Source organism: Fusarium falciforme, chromosome 7 (genome assembly GCF_026873545.1).
Source record: "Fusarium falciforme chromosome 7, complete sequence".
Classification (NCBI taxonomy): Eukaryota; Fungi; Ascomycota; class Sordariomycetes; order Hypocreales; family Nectriaceae; genus Fusarium; species Fusarium falciforme.
Window position 1 is genome coordinate 859,087 of NC_070550.1, and position 15,062 is coordinate 874,148.

General features: G+C 36.9%; 1 protein-coding gene across 1 annotated transcript; it reads left to right on the plus strand.

The window, feature by feature from the left end:
- Positions 1 to 9,539: 9,539 nt before the first annotated feature.
- On the plus strand, positions 9,540 to 14,430 carry NCS54_00889300 (Hypothetical protein; the record flags this gene model as incomplete). The annotated part of the gene is made up of 6 exons (XM_053154258.1): positions 9,540 to 11,478; positions 11,550 to 11,824; positions 11,885 to 12,096; positions 12,144 to 12,386; positions 12,451 to 13,502; positions 13,559 to 14,430. The coding sequence occupies 6 exons, from the start codon at positions 9,540 to 9,542 to the stop codon at positions 14,428 to 14,430; spliced, it is 4,593 nt and encodes a 1,530-aa protein (XP_053010233.1).
- Between the last annotated feature and the right edge of the window lie 632 nt (positions 14,431 to 15,062).

Consider the following 15,062-nt stretch of genomic DNA (forward strand, 5'->3'; position numbering starts at 1 on the left):
AAGAAATAAATATATAAGGCATTATTAAATACTTAATAATACTTAGTTATATATAGGCCTAAGTATATAAATACTAGAAGAGAGCTTTAGAGTTATAGGCGAAATATTATAACTCTAGGTATAAGCTATAGACTTACTATTAGGGATAGATTATTAAAGTATTAATAAAGAACTAGAGATTTAAATACCTTAAGCTAGCCCTATAATTTATAAGAGCTAAGGTTCTTAATAGGTATAGAAAATAAGCCTATACCTTAGAGCTACTAAAGAAATACTAATATATATATAATATATTTTATATATTATTTATTAAGCTATAGAGCGATTATAAAAGGATTAGTAATACTATATAAGATTAATTAGAGCTTAAAGATAAGCCTAATAAGTAAGAGGTAAAAAAAGTAATCTTATATAAAGAGGTAAGAAATAAAACTTTCTACCTTATTAAATAAAAGAGTTAGCTAATAGAATATAATATATAAGAACCTAAGGAATACTTATAAAATATATAAGTAATAATAAAAAAATATCTTAAGACTATAAGAAGAGATTATAAGAAGTAGGATAAAATATAGCTAAGCTTATATTAAAAGCTTAATAATAAATACTTTATTATTCTAAGTATAAGAAAATAAAAACTTAAATATAGAACTTAAGTAAAACTAAGCTATGCTAGGCTATTAAATAAGAAAATTAGAAACCCCTTGCTAAAGCATTATAAGAGAGATATAAAAGATTAATATATAGGCTAAAGCCTAGATAAATAAGATAATAAAAAATAAAAAGAGATAATAGCTAAAACCTTAGTAATTAGATAGAGAAGTTTTATTATAACTTAAGGGTTATTATAAGTAAAATAATAGCTATTAATCTTAGCTAGCTTAGTTACCTTAGTCTTCTTAGCCTTATAGTACTTATTTTAAGTAATATTTAGTAAACTATTATTATTAATATTATTATTATTATTATTATTACTAGAGGGATAAATATGCTTATAATTATTAGGGGTTAATAAAGAATTAGCGGGGTCTTAGAGATAAGGGCACTAGCTAATAAAAGAGATAAGATAGATAGGACTAAGGTTATTATTAGAGAAGGCCTAATTAGCGTAGTTATATAAGGCACTAAGAATACTAATAATCTTATAAGTATTACCCTTAACCTTAATATTAGATCTTAGTATATTCTTATAGTCCTTAAGGCAATTAATTACCTTAAGTAATAGCTAGGTAAGAGTATTATTATAGATATAAAAGGGAGTAATAGTAGCAATATAGTTAATTATCTTAAGTAAAGTTATCTTAGCTCTAGCTTATATATAGAAGGTTAATTAATACCTAGGCGAAATAAAGAAAAGGAGATATATATTTTAAAGGCAAAAGAGAAATAATATCTCTTAGTTAGATATAAGCTCCTATATCTAGATATAAGATATTTAGAAAGGTATCTTAATACCCTATAGAGTAGGCTTATAAAGATAATTAGTAAGCTTTCACTAAATATATATTATATCCTTAATAGTATAATTAATATGCTAGATCTAAGTATAGGTATAAAAAATAGGATTATTAAGAACCTTATTAATAAGGGCATAAATATTATTTTAAGAATCCTAAGTAATACCTTAGAGCTTATAGGGAATCTATAAAGTATAAATAATAGCTTAAAGAAAGAAAAAAAAAAAAGGAAATAACTTATAAAGCTATACTTCTTCTTATTATAGGCATAAAAAAAATAATAGTTTAGTAAGCTATTAGTAATATAAGGGATCTAAGGATTCTTATTAATATACTCTAAGTAATATATATAGAGAACCTTATTAATATTTATCTTTTAGAAATAAGTATTAGGATTATACTTAAACTTAGAGAGCATAGAGGCATAGATAGAGAAGAGAGATATTACTAAAAGCTATATAATAATAAGATAACTAAGAGATAATTAAGAAGAGAGAAACTAAAGAATCTTATATAATATAAGGGAAAAGAGATCTAGAAATAATCATAGAAGTAGCAGTGATATTATTATAATAGGCATAAGAATTATAATATAAAGGGAAAAAAAAATAAAAGAGGGAAGATTATTATAGATAAAAAGAACTCTAGTTATAGCGGTAATAGCTATATTTAAGCTACTAGTATTAAATAGCTAGCAACGCAAAGCAATTACTAACCTAATAATAACTAACTAATTATAAAGATAAATAATATAATTTATAATAAAAATTATAAATATTATAATAAAAAATATAAAAGAAATAATAAATAATTAATAAGACCTTATAAAGGAATATTAAAGCCTAAGATTATTAAAAGGTAGCTAAATTTAGATATTCTTTAATATTAAATAAAGGAAGGAATTAATTAGCTAGATAAGCTTATAGGACTAAGCTCCCTAGAGAGGGGGTAATTATAAGAGTATCCGGGTTAAAGCTAGATATCGCCGGTAGATTAGGAAATCCTTAGATAGTTATATAGGTCCTAGGCCACATAAGATCTTTCCCGCCGAAGGCTCGCTAAAGCTTCGGCAAGTTAAAGTTAAATTAATAGATAAAACCTACCTTATATCTCTGATATTACCCTAATCATGCTAACTAGGCCTATACCTTTATAATAATATTAATAATATTATATTAATAAAATACTTAATAGCCTTTTATCTTATATTATATATAAGGTTTATTATTTAATTAAGTTAATAAGGTAATAAGAAACTAGTTTTATTTTTATTTTTTTTTTTAATATTTTTTATATTAATAATATTAATAAGATATTTATAAGATATTAAGGTATTTTTTATATATTAAGTATATTTATATATTATTTTATAAGTTAAAAGGTATTTCTTAATATTATAGGTTTTTAATTAATTTCTTATAATAAGCCTTAATATAGATTTCTTATTTATATATAATATCTATATATTTTTATATTATTTAAATATCCCTTTCTTATAGCCTATTTTAATATTAGTTATTATTTTTATTATATAGCTATAAGTAATTTTTTTTATTTATAGTTTTTTATTACTTTTTTAGCGCTTTTATTATTAAAAGTATTTTTATTATATCTTATAATTTATTTCTTATAAGAGAAGCCTTTTATAATAGCTTTCTTAAAGTTTATTTATTTAGCTAATATTAAAAGTATTTATTATTTTTACTTTATTAATATTATTTTTTTTTATTTAGATTCCTTAGTAACTATAATAATAAGTTTTTTATTATTTATTATATTTAATATAAGATTTCTTTACTTTATTAATTCTAAGAGAGGTTATTATTATATATCTTAGGTTTTTTTTAATTATTTTCTTATTTATCTTACCTAATTATAAATTACTATAATATTTAGTTTTTATTTATATTTATCTTAGTCTCTTTTTATTAATATATTATATTTACTTTATAATATTATAATAAATTTAATTATTTAAATTATAATTTAAGGTTTTTTATTTTCTTATTAAACTTATTATATTATATTTATATATTTCTTATTTTCTAAGAGGAATTATTATTTATTTAAGTAATAATATTTTTCCTTAATATCTTATTATTTCTTATAATAAACCTTTTTAATATAATATATTTTATAATAATATTAATATTTAAGGCTATAATACTCTTATTTACCTTTCTATATAGCTCTAAGTATTATAAGGCTAGCTTTAATATTATATAAAGTATTATTATTTTTTTTCTTATTTTAATTAATATTAAACCAAGGGTTATTAGTTTTATAATTATTAAACTTAGCGTTTTATAATTCCTTTTATAAGAATTATTAATTATTAATCTTAATTACTTTATTAATATAATTAATAAGGTTATTAAATTAATTTTCTTTATAGAGTTTTATTTAGATCTCTTTTTTAAGTTTATTAAAAAAAAATAATATTAAGGATTTTTAATCTTAATTAAGCTTTAAGGTAAATTAAAGATATTTTACTTTATATTTTAAGGCTAAGTAGGTTTATTTAAATACCTTAATCTCTCTTTTAGCTTATACCTTTTTATTAATTATTTTAAATACTTATTAGAGTATAGCCTTAAAGGTCTTAAAGCTAGAATAAAGATTAATAGTTTTAAGTAAAAGTTTAATAAATAAGATAATAAAGTATTCTTATATAATAAGTTTAAATTAGGCTATAATATACTTAATAAGTTACCTTATAGTATATTAGACCTTATTAAATACTAAGTTAAATTATATTAGATAATTAGTTATAAAGGCATATAGTTATATAAGAAATATAAGTAGCTTATAAGTAGTCTTATTAAATTCCTCTAGGGGGTCTAATTGTAAGATTTCTCTTATATTTCTACTTTTTATAATAATAATTATTATATTATTAATTTCTTAGATATTATTTATATATTACGTATTTTATATTTATTATATCTCGCTTATTCTTTTAATAAGGTTATAAAGCTTATTTATTTTAATATTTATAATAATAATTTAAATATAAAGTTATTTAATATTTTTATTATTATTATTATTTTTTATTATTTTCTTATTAATTAAAATAGCCTAGATAAATATAAATAAATAATTAATAAGTAAAACTTATTATTAATTATTTATAAGAGTTATTTAAGTAATTATTATATTTAATATTATTTAAGATAATATAAATAATTTATTAAATAAGAGCTATTAATATATAATAATTATATATATTCCTAAGAAATAAACTAATTATATTAGGTTTATATTAATAAATAAATTAATTATATTATACTTAAATAATAATATATTATATCTAGTAATATACTTAAAGGTATTAAATATAACTAAGTTATATTAATAGCTAAGATAGCTATTATATAAGAAAATATAATAAATATATTTTATATATTTTATATATTTTATATAATAAGGCGGATTATAATAAATTATAACTTATAAGACCTAAGCTATTATAATCTTATTTATTAGATTAGAGAGGATTATAGCCTATAGGGCGTAATTTATTTTTATTTATTTCTAATTAGTATAATAATATAGGTCCTTTTAGTTATATAGCTTAGAGGTTTCTTAGGCTATAATAATAATTAAGTTATTATATTTAATACTTTTTAATATAAGAATTAATATTTAATAAGCTTTATAAATATTTTTATATTTAATATTTTATTTTAATAAACCTTTTTTTATTATAATAATAAAATAATTTATTTTTTATTTAACATTAATATAACTAATATTAATTAAATATACTTATTATCATCATAAGATATATTTTTTATTTAATAATATTATATTATAATATAATACTTTTATAATTTATTAACCTTATTAATATTATGTCTTTAAAAGGTATTATAATACCTTAAAGATATTAGCCTATTAAGGCTATTAGACTTAAAAAGGCTTTTAGTAATCTCTAGGCCCTTATTAAACCTCTAAAGGGTTAATTTAGTTATTTTTAATTACCTCTTACTTATTATTAAATAAGTATTTAATAATAATACTAAGAGGTATTTTATTAAGATATAAGAAAAAAAGCATAAGCGCCTAATAATATAAATTAATTATAATAAATTATAGGCTTAAAATAAAGTATTTCTTAGCTAATTATAATAAAAAGAGATATAATTATAAGAATTTCTCTATTACTTAAAATAAGTCTAGATTATAAGCTAATAAGTAAGTAAGAAAACTAATAAGCTTCTTAATAAATAAGCTATAAAATAGATATAAAATAAAATTAAGATTTAATAAAAAGTCTATTAATATAACTTTAAATAAAGTTTTAAAATATAAAAATAATAAATATAATATATAAATATAATAAATAACTTAATTAAATTATTAAAATATTTAAATAATATAATTTTTATATTTAATATATAATTATAACTTTTAATTTTAATAAATTAATATAATTAAATATTTAATAATATAATATTTATAATAAACTTATATATTATATAAAAATATATTAAATAATAATTAAATTTATAAACCTTTTTTTAAATTAATCTAAAATAATTTTAAGTTTTATTAAGGTTTTTATATTTTTTATTAAAATAATTCTTTTAAAATATAATATCATTTTATTATTAAACTTATTAAAATTTAATTAAAATTTTATAATCTTTATATATAAAATAATAATATATTTAAAATTATATTTAAAATAATAATATATTTAAAATTATATTTAAAATAATAATATATTTAAAATTATATTTAAAATAATCATATATTATTATTAATAAATAAATAAATAAATTTTTTTTTAAATATTAAATTCTTAATTATATTAATTAATTTTAATTATTATTTTATAATAATTTTATTATTACTTATATATTAATTTTTTTTTAATTCATATTTAATCTTATAATTATATATTAAGTTATATAAGTTTATTTTTTAAGTTAAGAAAAATATATTAATTTACTTATTATATATATTATTAGTTTTAAGATATAATACTATAATATATTAATATTATATTTTTTATTATAATTAAAGCCTAGCCCTTAATGCATTAACTAAGCCAGAAGACCGACCATAATACATAGGGTGCCATGGGTCAACGAGTAAGATCTAGTGGAGGGTTGACAGAGGTAGCGACTTGAAGCTGGCATCGGGCAGGTTTCGATCCTGCTTTGAGAAGCTGCGCCTGTGGCCGCAGCGCGGACTTGCTGATAGGCGGATGGCGAGTTGGCACCCGGCTGCGGCAAGGATAGCTACAGCCTGGCTTACGGTGAATCCTAGTCTGCTTCCCAAGCTGCCGAGCGATTGGCCCTATGCATTGCTAAAAGCAGCTGTCTCTGCACTGGTGGCTACACACCAAATGAAAAGCCTGGCCAAAAATGACTGGCGCTCTGATGCTGTTGTTTCATCGGGGGTCGCCCGGGTCAATTCTTCTGCCTCAACACATCAAGACCTACAACGTAGTCAATAGTTCTGTTCCCCATTCTCCATCTATGCCGGAGCTATAGTGAATTCCGGTTCAACACGTGCCGCCTCGTTTACTACACTGGCAGCTGCTCAACCAGGAGAACTTGCCTACAGCATGGAGCTTTTGGCGTGGTTGCTCATAGAGGTCTTTCAAACCTAACAAGCCGATCTAACGTTTCAACACCATGGTGTCCGTCACAAGATGCAAGCAAAACGTAAGCGGTAAAACGGAGTCTTCAAAAACCCCGCCGAGAAAGTCATCCTGATTGAAAAGCCCTAGGCTATCCTAGTCGATGGGCGTTGTCACCATCAATGAGGGCCTGCCGGGGTATGAACCAAGCCCGACATGCCGGGGCTAGCGCCAGACCCTTGTTCATGCACCGCATCTTCCTTCCCCAGTCGATCATGATCTGGACCCACAGGGCGTTCGAGTCAAGCGGCACTTGACCCTCGACGTCAAGTCCTTGGAACACGTAAGTTTCTGATTTTCTAATCTTTCAAAGGAAACACGTCCGTCATAAACCTAGGTATCTCCCCTTAGCTGTAGATGTGTAATATCCGTGCTATGCGAAGCTATCAGACCCGAATCTCCCACCAAGTAGGACAGCTTTAGTCGACCATCAACCAAGATGTCCTCGATCAATGTCACTCGACCGAAGAAGGCTTCAAGCACGAGAATGTTGGCATGTATCTTATGTCAACAGCAAAAGAAGAAGTGCGACAAGAAGAGTCCCTGTGCAAATTGCATCAAGGTACGCCGATTGTGCTCTGCTCGAGGAAGCGGGACGCTAAACTTCCGCTTCAAGCACAACAAAGTGTGTATTCCCAGCGCACCATCTCCGCCGAAGAAGCGTAGACGCCCATATCAAGAGCTTCTTGAGAGGTTGACAAGATGTGAGGAACAGCTGAGGTGCTGTACTTGTATCCGGTTGCCAACTCCAGAGAGTCTTGCGTCTGAGAAAGGCTCTCCAGCCTCTCCCGGCAACCACAAGACCAACACAGATACCAGGCCGACCCAGTTAGAACATGAATCCAAGATGGCTTGAAGATGCACAAGAGGATGCTAGATGCCGACAATCAATGCGGCATTCATAAAGGCAGATTTGTCAAGGCCCGCGTGCTCTGCGCAGGCCGGTTCGAGTTGAGTCGAGTCGAGTCCGTCCCGGTCGTGCTGGGACGCTGTGCGCACGTCTCGGGGGCCTGCGGCAGAGTATATTATATTAGTCGTATTAAACCATTAAATCATTTACGCCGCTCTCCCCCGATCCTGACAAGCGACTGCAGTTCTGAAGGCGGCGTTCATTCGAAAACAATCAATATTAATAATCTCTGATAAATTGAAACTCGTCAAACGGACCCTCGTCTATTAATTAGCCACAAAAGCCTTCATAGTATGCTCTCTTTGCTTCCAGCTTGGACGTCTTGTACCGCGCATTTTCATACCTTGAGTCTCTCGCGCAACGAGAGAAACAGAAGTTCGTAACTGACATTACTCGGAGGCCTTGACGTTTTTTGGACAGCTCTGGCCATCCTCCAGCCGTGCCCTACTTAGCCTGAACCCAATAGTTCACGCTACTGGGTCAATTGCGGGTTCGAGTGGCTGGAGAGATCTTGAAGCAGATGACCCCTTACACCAGTGACAAGAAATGGGACAAAGGGATGTGGGTTGCTATGAGTGTGATTGCCGTCATCCTGCTCGACGCTGGCTGATTTCGGCGTCTTGATACTCCTAATGCGCAACTTGACAGGCTACGTAGCATTAAATGACCGGTCTTTTGCCCAAGTCCTTGTGCTGAGTTTGAGTCTCCTATCAGTCACGTATGAGCGGCCTGAAACGTGATGCCCGCTGAGTAAGATGTCCCTGAAGTTAAAAAACAGAGCCCCCCCATTATCTTGAGAAATACTTTCCCAAGTACCTTCTCTGGTAAATTATGTGAAGAGATATGACGTTGACCTGTCGATAACCTAACTACGGAGTATAACGATATGAAAGGCTTATACGCCATTATCGCTATAGACCTGGTTTACTAGATGGACTTTCGGGAGATGCTTTGCATTCCAATCCCGGTCGTCGTACACTTGCATCCTCTTGCTATGGATGAGCCTCCGGGGACCGACGATTGTTCGCTTTGTCAGCGGCAGTCAACGGAGACCATAGGAATCCGACAGACACACAACCAGGTACACGTGAGCCACACGCCATGGGTTCCGAATTGCCTATGTACAGTTATGATATGGAGACGGAGTGCGGGAATGTCGCCGAGCCCGCGGTCTCGGCGGCTCCCTTGTCAAGCCAAGCTGCAGCGCTAGCAAGCCGTGCCGTGCAGCTGCGTGTCGGCTCCATCATGGATCTGCTTCGTACGCTGCGCGCCGTCATTTCCCATGGCGTAAGACAAACCTAGATAAATATGTGACAGGTGGCTTGCGATGCTTGATATGTATTCCCATCATTCTCTCTTTTCTTCTGGAACCCTTAGAAACCAGCCACGCTGAATTCACCCCACTATCGCACCTCCATCCCTCGAAGGCTGCAGTGAGCCAGGCGTGACGAGACCAGAAATCCACTCATTCTCTTTCGAAACAATAAGCTGGGCTATCAGACGCCCCAACCTTACGACCATGTCACCCGAAAACGATGGCTCTGGCGAACCTGCCTGCAAGGCTCCAGATGGGAAACTCGGGGATCAGGGCCAGTCAACTGCGACTGCTCGATCCGGGTCCCCGCCTCGCAAGCACTCTCCTGATATGGCGGCTACACTTGTCACATCTGACAGCCAAGTCGACGTTGCGCAATCTTCCGCAAGCACGCGTCAGAACGGCGAGGAGTCAGCGGTCGACACCAACGGCGGAGACGAAGCCGACGACCCAGAGCAAGAACGAAGGAACAGCATAGTCCAGGCTCTCGCGAGAGCCTATACGTCTCAGAGCCACGCTTCCGGCGGGACATACCCGCCTGGCAGCGTGTTTCTGGCACAGCAAGACCCCGACTCTCCTCTGAACCCCCAAAGCCCCAAGTTCAAGGCTAGGGCTTGGGCAAAGGAAATCGTCAGGATGATGGTCGGTAACGGCTCTTCGTTCCGGACAAGTGGTATCTGCTATCAGAATCTGAACGTCTTTGGGTTCGGCACCGGCATGGACTACCAGAAGGACGTTGCCAACGTGTGGCTCGAGGTTGCTGGCCTCGCTCGCAAGGTGTTTGGATACGGCAAGAACCGCATCGACATCCTGCGTAACTTCGACGGCGTGCTCAACAATGGAGAGATGCTTGTCGTCTTGGGTCCTCCAGGATCCGGTTGCAGCACCTTTCTCAAGGCCGTTTCCGGCGAGACGAACGGTATCTACGTCGACGACCAGGCCTACCTGAACTACCAAGGCTTAGGTCCTAAGGAGATGTTCACAGCTCATCGAGGCGAAGCAATCTACACAGCTGAAGTGGATGTCCATTTCCCCATGCTGACGGTGGGTGAAACGCTCACCTTTGCCTCACGCGCTCGTCTACCGCGACAATTGCCCGAAGGGGTGACGGCGTCAACCTATACCGACCACCTGAGGGATGTGGTGATGGCCATGTTTGGCATTAGCCATACAAAGGACACAAGAGTCGGAAATGAGTACGTCAGGGGTGTATCTGGCGGGGAGAGGAAGCGAGTCACCCTCTCCGAAGCTGCCCTTTCCGGTGCGCCATTGCAATGTTGGGACAACTCTACTCGAGGGTTGGACAGTGCAAACGCTATTGAGTTCTGCAAGACTCTACGGCTCCAGACAGAGCTATTCCGCACTACCTGTGCCGTCTCTATCTACCAGGCGCCCCAGGCTGCGTATGATCTCTTCGACAAGGTTGTCGTCATCTACGAAGGCCGGCAGATCTTTTTCGGCCCAATAGACACGGCAAAGCAGTACTTTATCGATTTGGGCTATGAATGCGCGGCCCGCCAGACAACGCCCGACTTCCTCACTTCGATATCAAGTCCCAAGGAACGCATCGTGCGACCCGGCTTTGAGAATAGGGCCCCTAGGACTCCGGACGAGTTCGCGACGGCGTGGAGGATGAGTGACCACTACAAGGCGTTGCAGTCGGATATCGAGCACTATAAAACCGCACACCCCTTCGACGGGCCCGACGCAGAGGCCTTCCGTGCTCACAAGCAGGCTCAGCAGGCCCATGGGCAGCGTGCCAAGTCTCCGTTCATGCTGTCATATGGCCAGCAGGTCCGTCTCTGCCTTTTGCGCGCGTGGTGGCGTCTCGCCGGTGACCCGTCTGTCACCGTGGGGCAGCTCATCGGCAACATCATCATGGGATTGATTATAGCTTCCGTCTTCTACGACCTAGGACCCACGACAGACAGCTTCTACCAGCGCGGTGCTCTCGTGTTCTTCGCCGTCCTCATGAACGCATTCAGCTCTGCCTTGGAGATCCTGACCTTGTACTCCCAACGATCCATTGTCGAAAAGCATGACCGGTACGCATTTTACCACCCTTCAGCTGAGGCCGTGGCATCTGCCTTGATGGATATGCCTTACAAGATTCTCAACACGATTCTGTTTTCTCTAGTTCTCTGTAAGTCGCCGTCTGTCTGAGCTCTCTTGGCATAATACGCGTGGACAACGGATGCTAATTGAAAACGACAGACTTCATGACCAACCTTCGTCGCGAATCTGGTGCCTTTTTCTACTTCCTGTTCGTGTCATTCCTTACGGTTCTAGTCATGTCGGGCATCTTCCGGTCCATTGCTTCAGCGTCTCGGACTCTGTCGCAAGCCATGGTGCCTGCAGCGCTCCTGATCCTGGGTCTTGTGATGTACACTGGATTTGTCATCCCAATCGACTATATGCTCGGGTGGTCTAGATGGATGAACTATATCGATCCTGTCGCCTATGCTTTTGAGAGTCTCATGATTAACGAGGTAGGCTCCCCCCCCCGGTTGGCAATTCACCGCGCCCGAAAAGAAGCTCATGTGGAACAGTTTGCCGGTCGTGATTTTCTCTGCACGGCTTTCGTCCCTAACTCGGACGTTTCTGGGTATCAAAACATTTCTACCGAAAACCGTGCATGCTCTTCTGTCGGAAGCAAACCCGGAAAGGATGCTGTGGCTGGAACGGACTACATCATATCCGGATTTCAATATTATCCCTCACACAAGTGGCGCAATGTAGGAATCATCATCGGATTCGTCATGTATGCAAACCTCGAGTTTCCGCCTCGCACTCGCTAACGGGTCACAGCTTCTTCAACGCCTTGTACGTGGTGCTGACCGAGATCGTCCGCGCCAAAAAATCCAAAGGTGAAGTTCTTGTCTTCCGCCGCGGCTACAAGCCCGCCCAGTTCAAAGAGGGTAAAAGTGATGCCGAGGCTGGCGTCCAGATCTCCACAGGCGCAAGGGCAATTGCCGCGCAGTCAGATGGAGAGAAGACTTCGGATGATGACGGTGGCTTTATCACTGAGACGGTCAACGTTTTTCATTGGAGGTAAGACCCTACTACACATGTCATGTCATGTCGAAGGCAGTATTCACTAATGTGGCCACGGCAGGAATGTCTGCTATGATGTCAAGATCAAGAGTGAAACTCGCCGTATCCTTGATCATGTTGACGGATGGGTCAAGCCAGGCACGCTCACGGCCCTGATGGGAGTATCTGGTGCAGGGAAGACCACCCTCCTCGACTGCCTGGCTGACCGAGCAGCGGTGGGTGTCATCACCGGCCAGATGCTTGTCAATGGAAAGCCACGTGATGCCTCATTCCAGCGGAAGACGGGATATGTGCAGCAACAAGATCTACATCTCGAAACAACAACCGTGCGGGAAGCCCTAAACTTCAGCGCCCTCCTACGTCAACCAGCGCACATCCCGCGACAAGAAAAGCTCGCGTACGTGGACAAGGTAATCGCCCTGCTCGACATGGAAGAGTACGCCGACGCTGTGGTTGGAGTGCCCGGTGTGGGCTTGAACGTGGAGCAGCGAAAGAGATTGACTATTGGGGTGGAACTGGCTGCCAAGCCTCCCCTGTTGGTCTTCGTTGATGAACCTACATCTGGCCTCGACAGCCAGACGTCCTGGGCTATTCTTGACCTTCTGGAAAAGCTCACTAAGAGTGGGCAGGCCGTCCTATGCACCATTCACCAGCCGTCCGCAATGCTATTTCAGCGATTTGACCGATTGCTTCTCCTGGCTAAAGGAGGGAAAACAGTTTACTTCGGAGACGTCGGCAAGAATTCCGAGGTCATGACAGCATACTTTGAACGTCATGGTGCCCCGGCCTGCCCTCCTGATGCCAACCCTGCTGAATGGATGCTTGAAGCGATCGGCGCAGCCCCTGGTTCCACTAGCGAGATTGACTGGCATACGACCTGGCTAGAGAGCTCTGAGCATGAGGCTGTTCTGGCCGAACTACGTCGCCTCGAAGAAGGCCTAACACTCGTACGGACACAGACTCAGGACAAGACCAGCTTTGACTCCGAATTCGCCGCTCCCTTCTTTGAACAGCTCCGGGAAGTCACGCATCGAGTATTCCAGCAGTACTGGCGTACGCCGTCCTACATCTACTCCAAAGCTGCTCTTTGCATCCTCATCTCAGCTTTCATCGGTTCGGACCCTTCTTCACTTTCACTGAAACAGCTGGGGTTACTGACTTGAGCCTAGGATTCTCCTTTTTCAATGCTCCGAATACTCTACAGGGCTTACAGAACCAGACGTTTGCCGTTTTCAACCTCCTGACAATCTTCGGTCAACTTGTACAGCAGACAATGCCTTACTTCGTCGTCCAGCGTTCCCTATACGAGGTTCGCGAGCGCCCGTCCAAGGTGTACTCATGGAAGGTCTTCATATGCGGCCAAATTATCGTCGAAATTCCCTGGAATACCCTCATGGCAGTCTTCATGTTTGTCTGCTTCTACTACCCGATCGGGCTAGATGCAAACGCAGAGCCATCAGATCAGGTCACTGAGAGAGGTGCCCTGATGTTCCTCCTCCTGTGGGCCTTCCTTATGTTTACCTGCACCTTCACGGATCTTATCATCGCTGGTTTCAACACTGCCGAGGCTGGCGCTAACGTCGCGAATTTGCTCTTCATGATGTGTCTGATGTTCTGTGGTATTCTGGCGAACCCTGACTCTCTTCCCCGCTTCTGGATCTTCATGTATCGGGTCTCGCCATTCACCTATATGACAACAGCAATGATGTCTGTCGCCGTTGCGAACACCAACGTGGTGTGCGCCGACAACGAGCTTGTCAGGTTTGCACCCCGGACAGGCCAAACCTGCGGAGAGTATCTGGACGAGTACATCCGGAAGGCGGGCGGGTATCTTCAAAACCCTGACGCAACTGATACATGTGCATTCTGCACTGTCGGGGACACGAACAAATATCTTGCAGGCTCTAGGACTTTTTACAGCGAAAGATGGAGAAACTTTGGTATCTTTTTGGTATACATTGTCTTTAATATGGCGGGCGCTGTTTTCATATATTGGTTAACTAGGGTGCCCAAGAAAGGTCTTGGTAAGAAGCGGCAATAAGCTGTTGGAAGGAAGAAGAAGGGGGTTTTGGGTTATATATTCCATCTAATACCATTGTGTACTCTGTACTTACTAGATTCCTTGTCAGAGTTTTGGCAGTTTTGGTTTTTCTTTTATTCTCTTTTTTAAATTCATAATCTTTGTTAACTAGGAACCACTGCCAAGTATTACCTATACCCACTTACCTGACAGTGCTTACGCTCAGAGTAGTGCGATGTAGGCAGCAACTAGCGAGATCGCATATCGCCCTGAATTCTTCTAGGGATTTCCCAGATGGTGAAAGTACGAAAGATATGTTCAAGGGTACCCGTAACCTGTCCACCTATGTTGCAGAGTCCCTTGTGAATTCGCCTCTTGAGCGTTCGAGATGCATTCCATGCCTTTGCTTCTCCTCCCCAACCTCCAAGGTTGAGGGCAGGCAGGTAGGTTTTTGTTGGCCGGGCGGAACACACCGTAGAGGGCCTTTGCACTGAACTATTTGACTTTATAGCAACTCTCTTATAGGGAGATGCTCAAAGGGTCATGTCAGTACGAAAGGCAAGAAATAGCTAGAATGTATAGGAACTCAGGATGGAATCTTCAAGGGCTACTAGGGGTATAGAAATATAATTAGCTGGACTAAGTAATAGCAA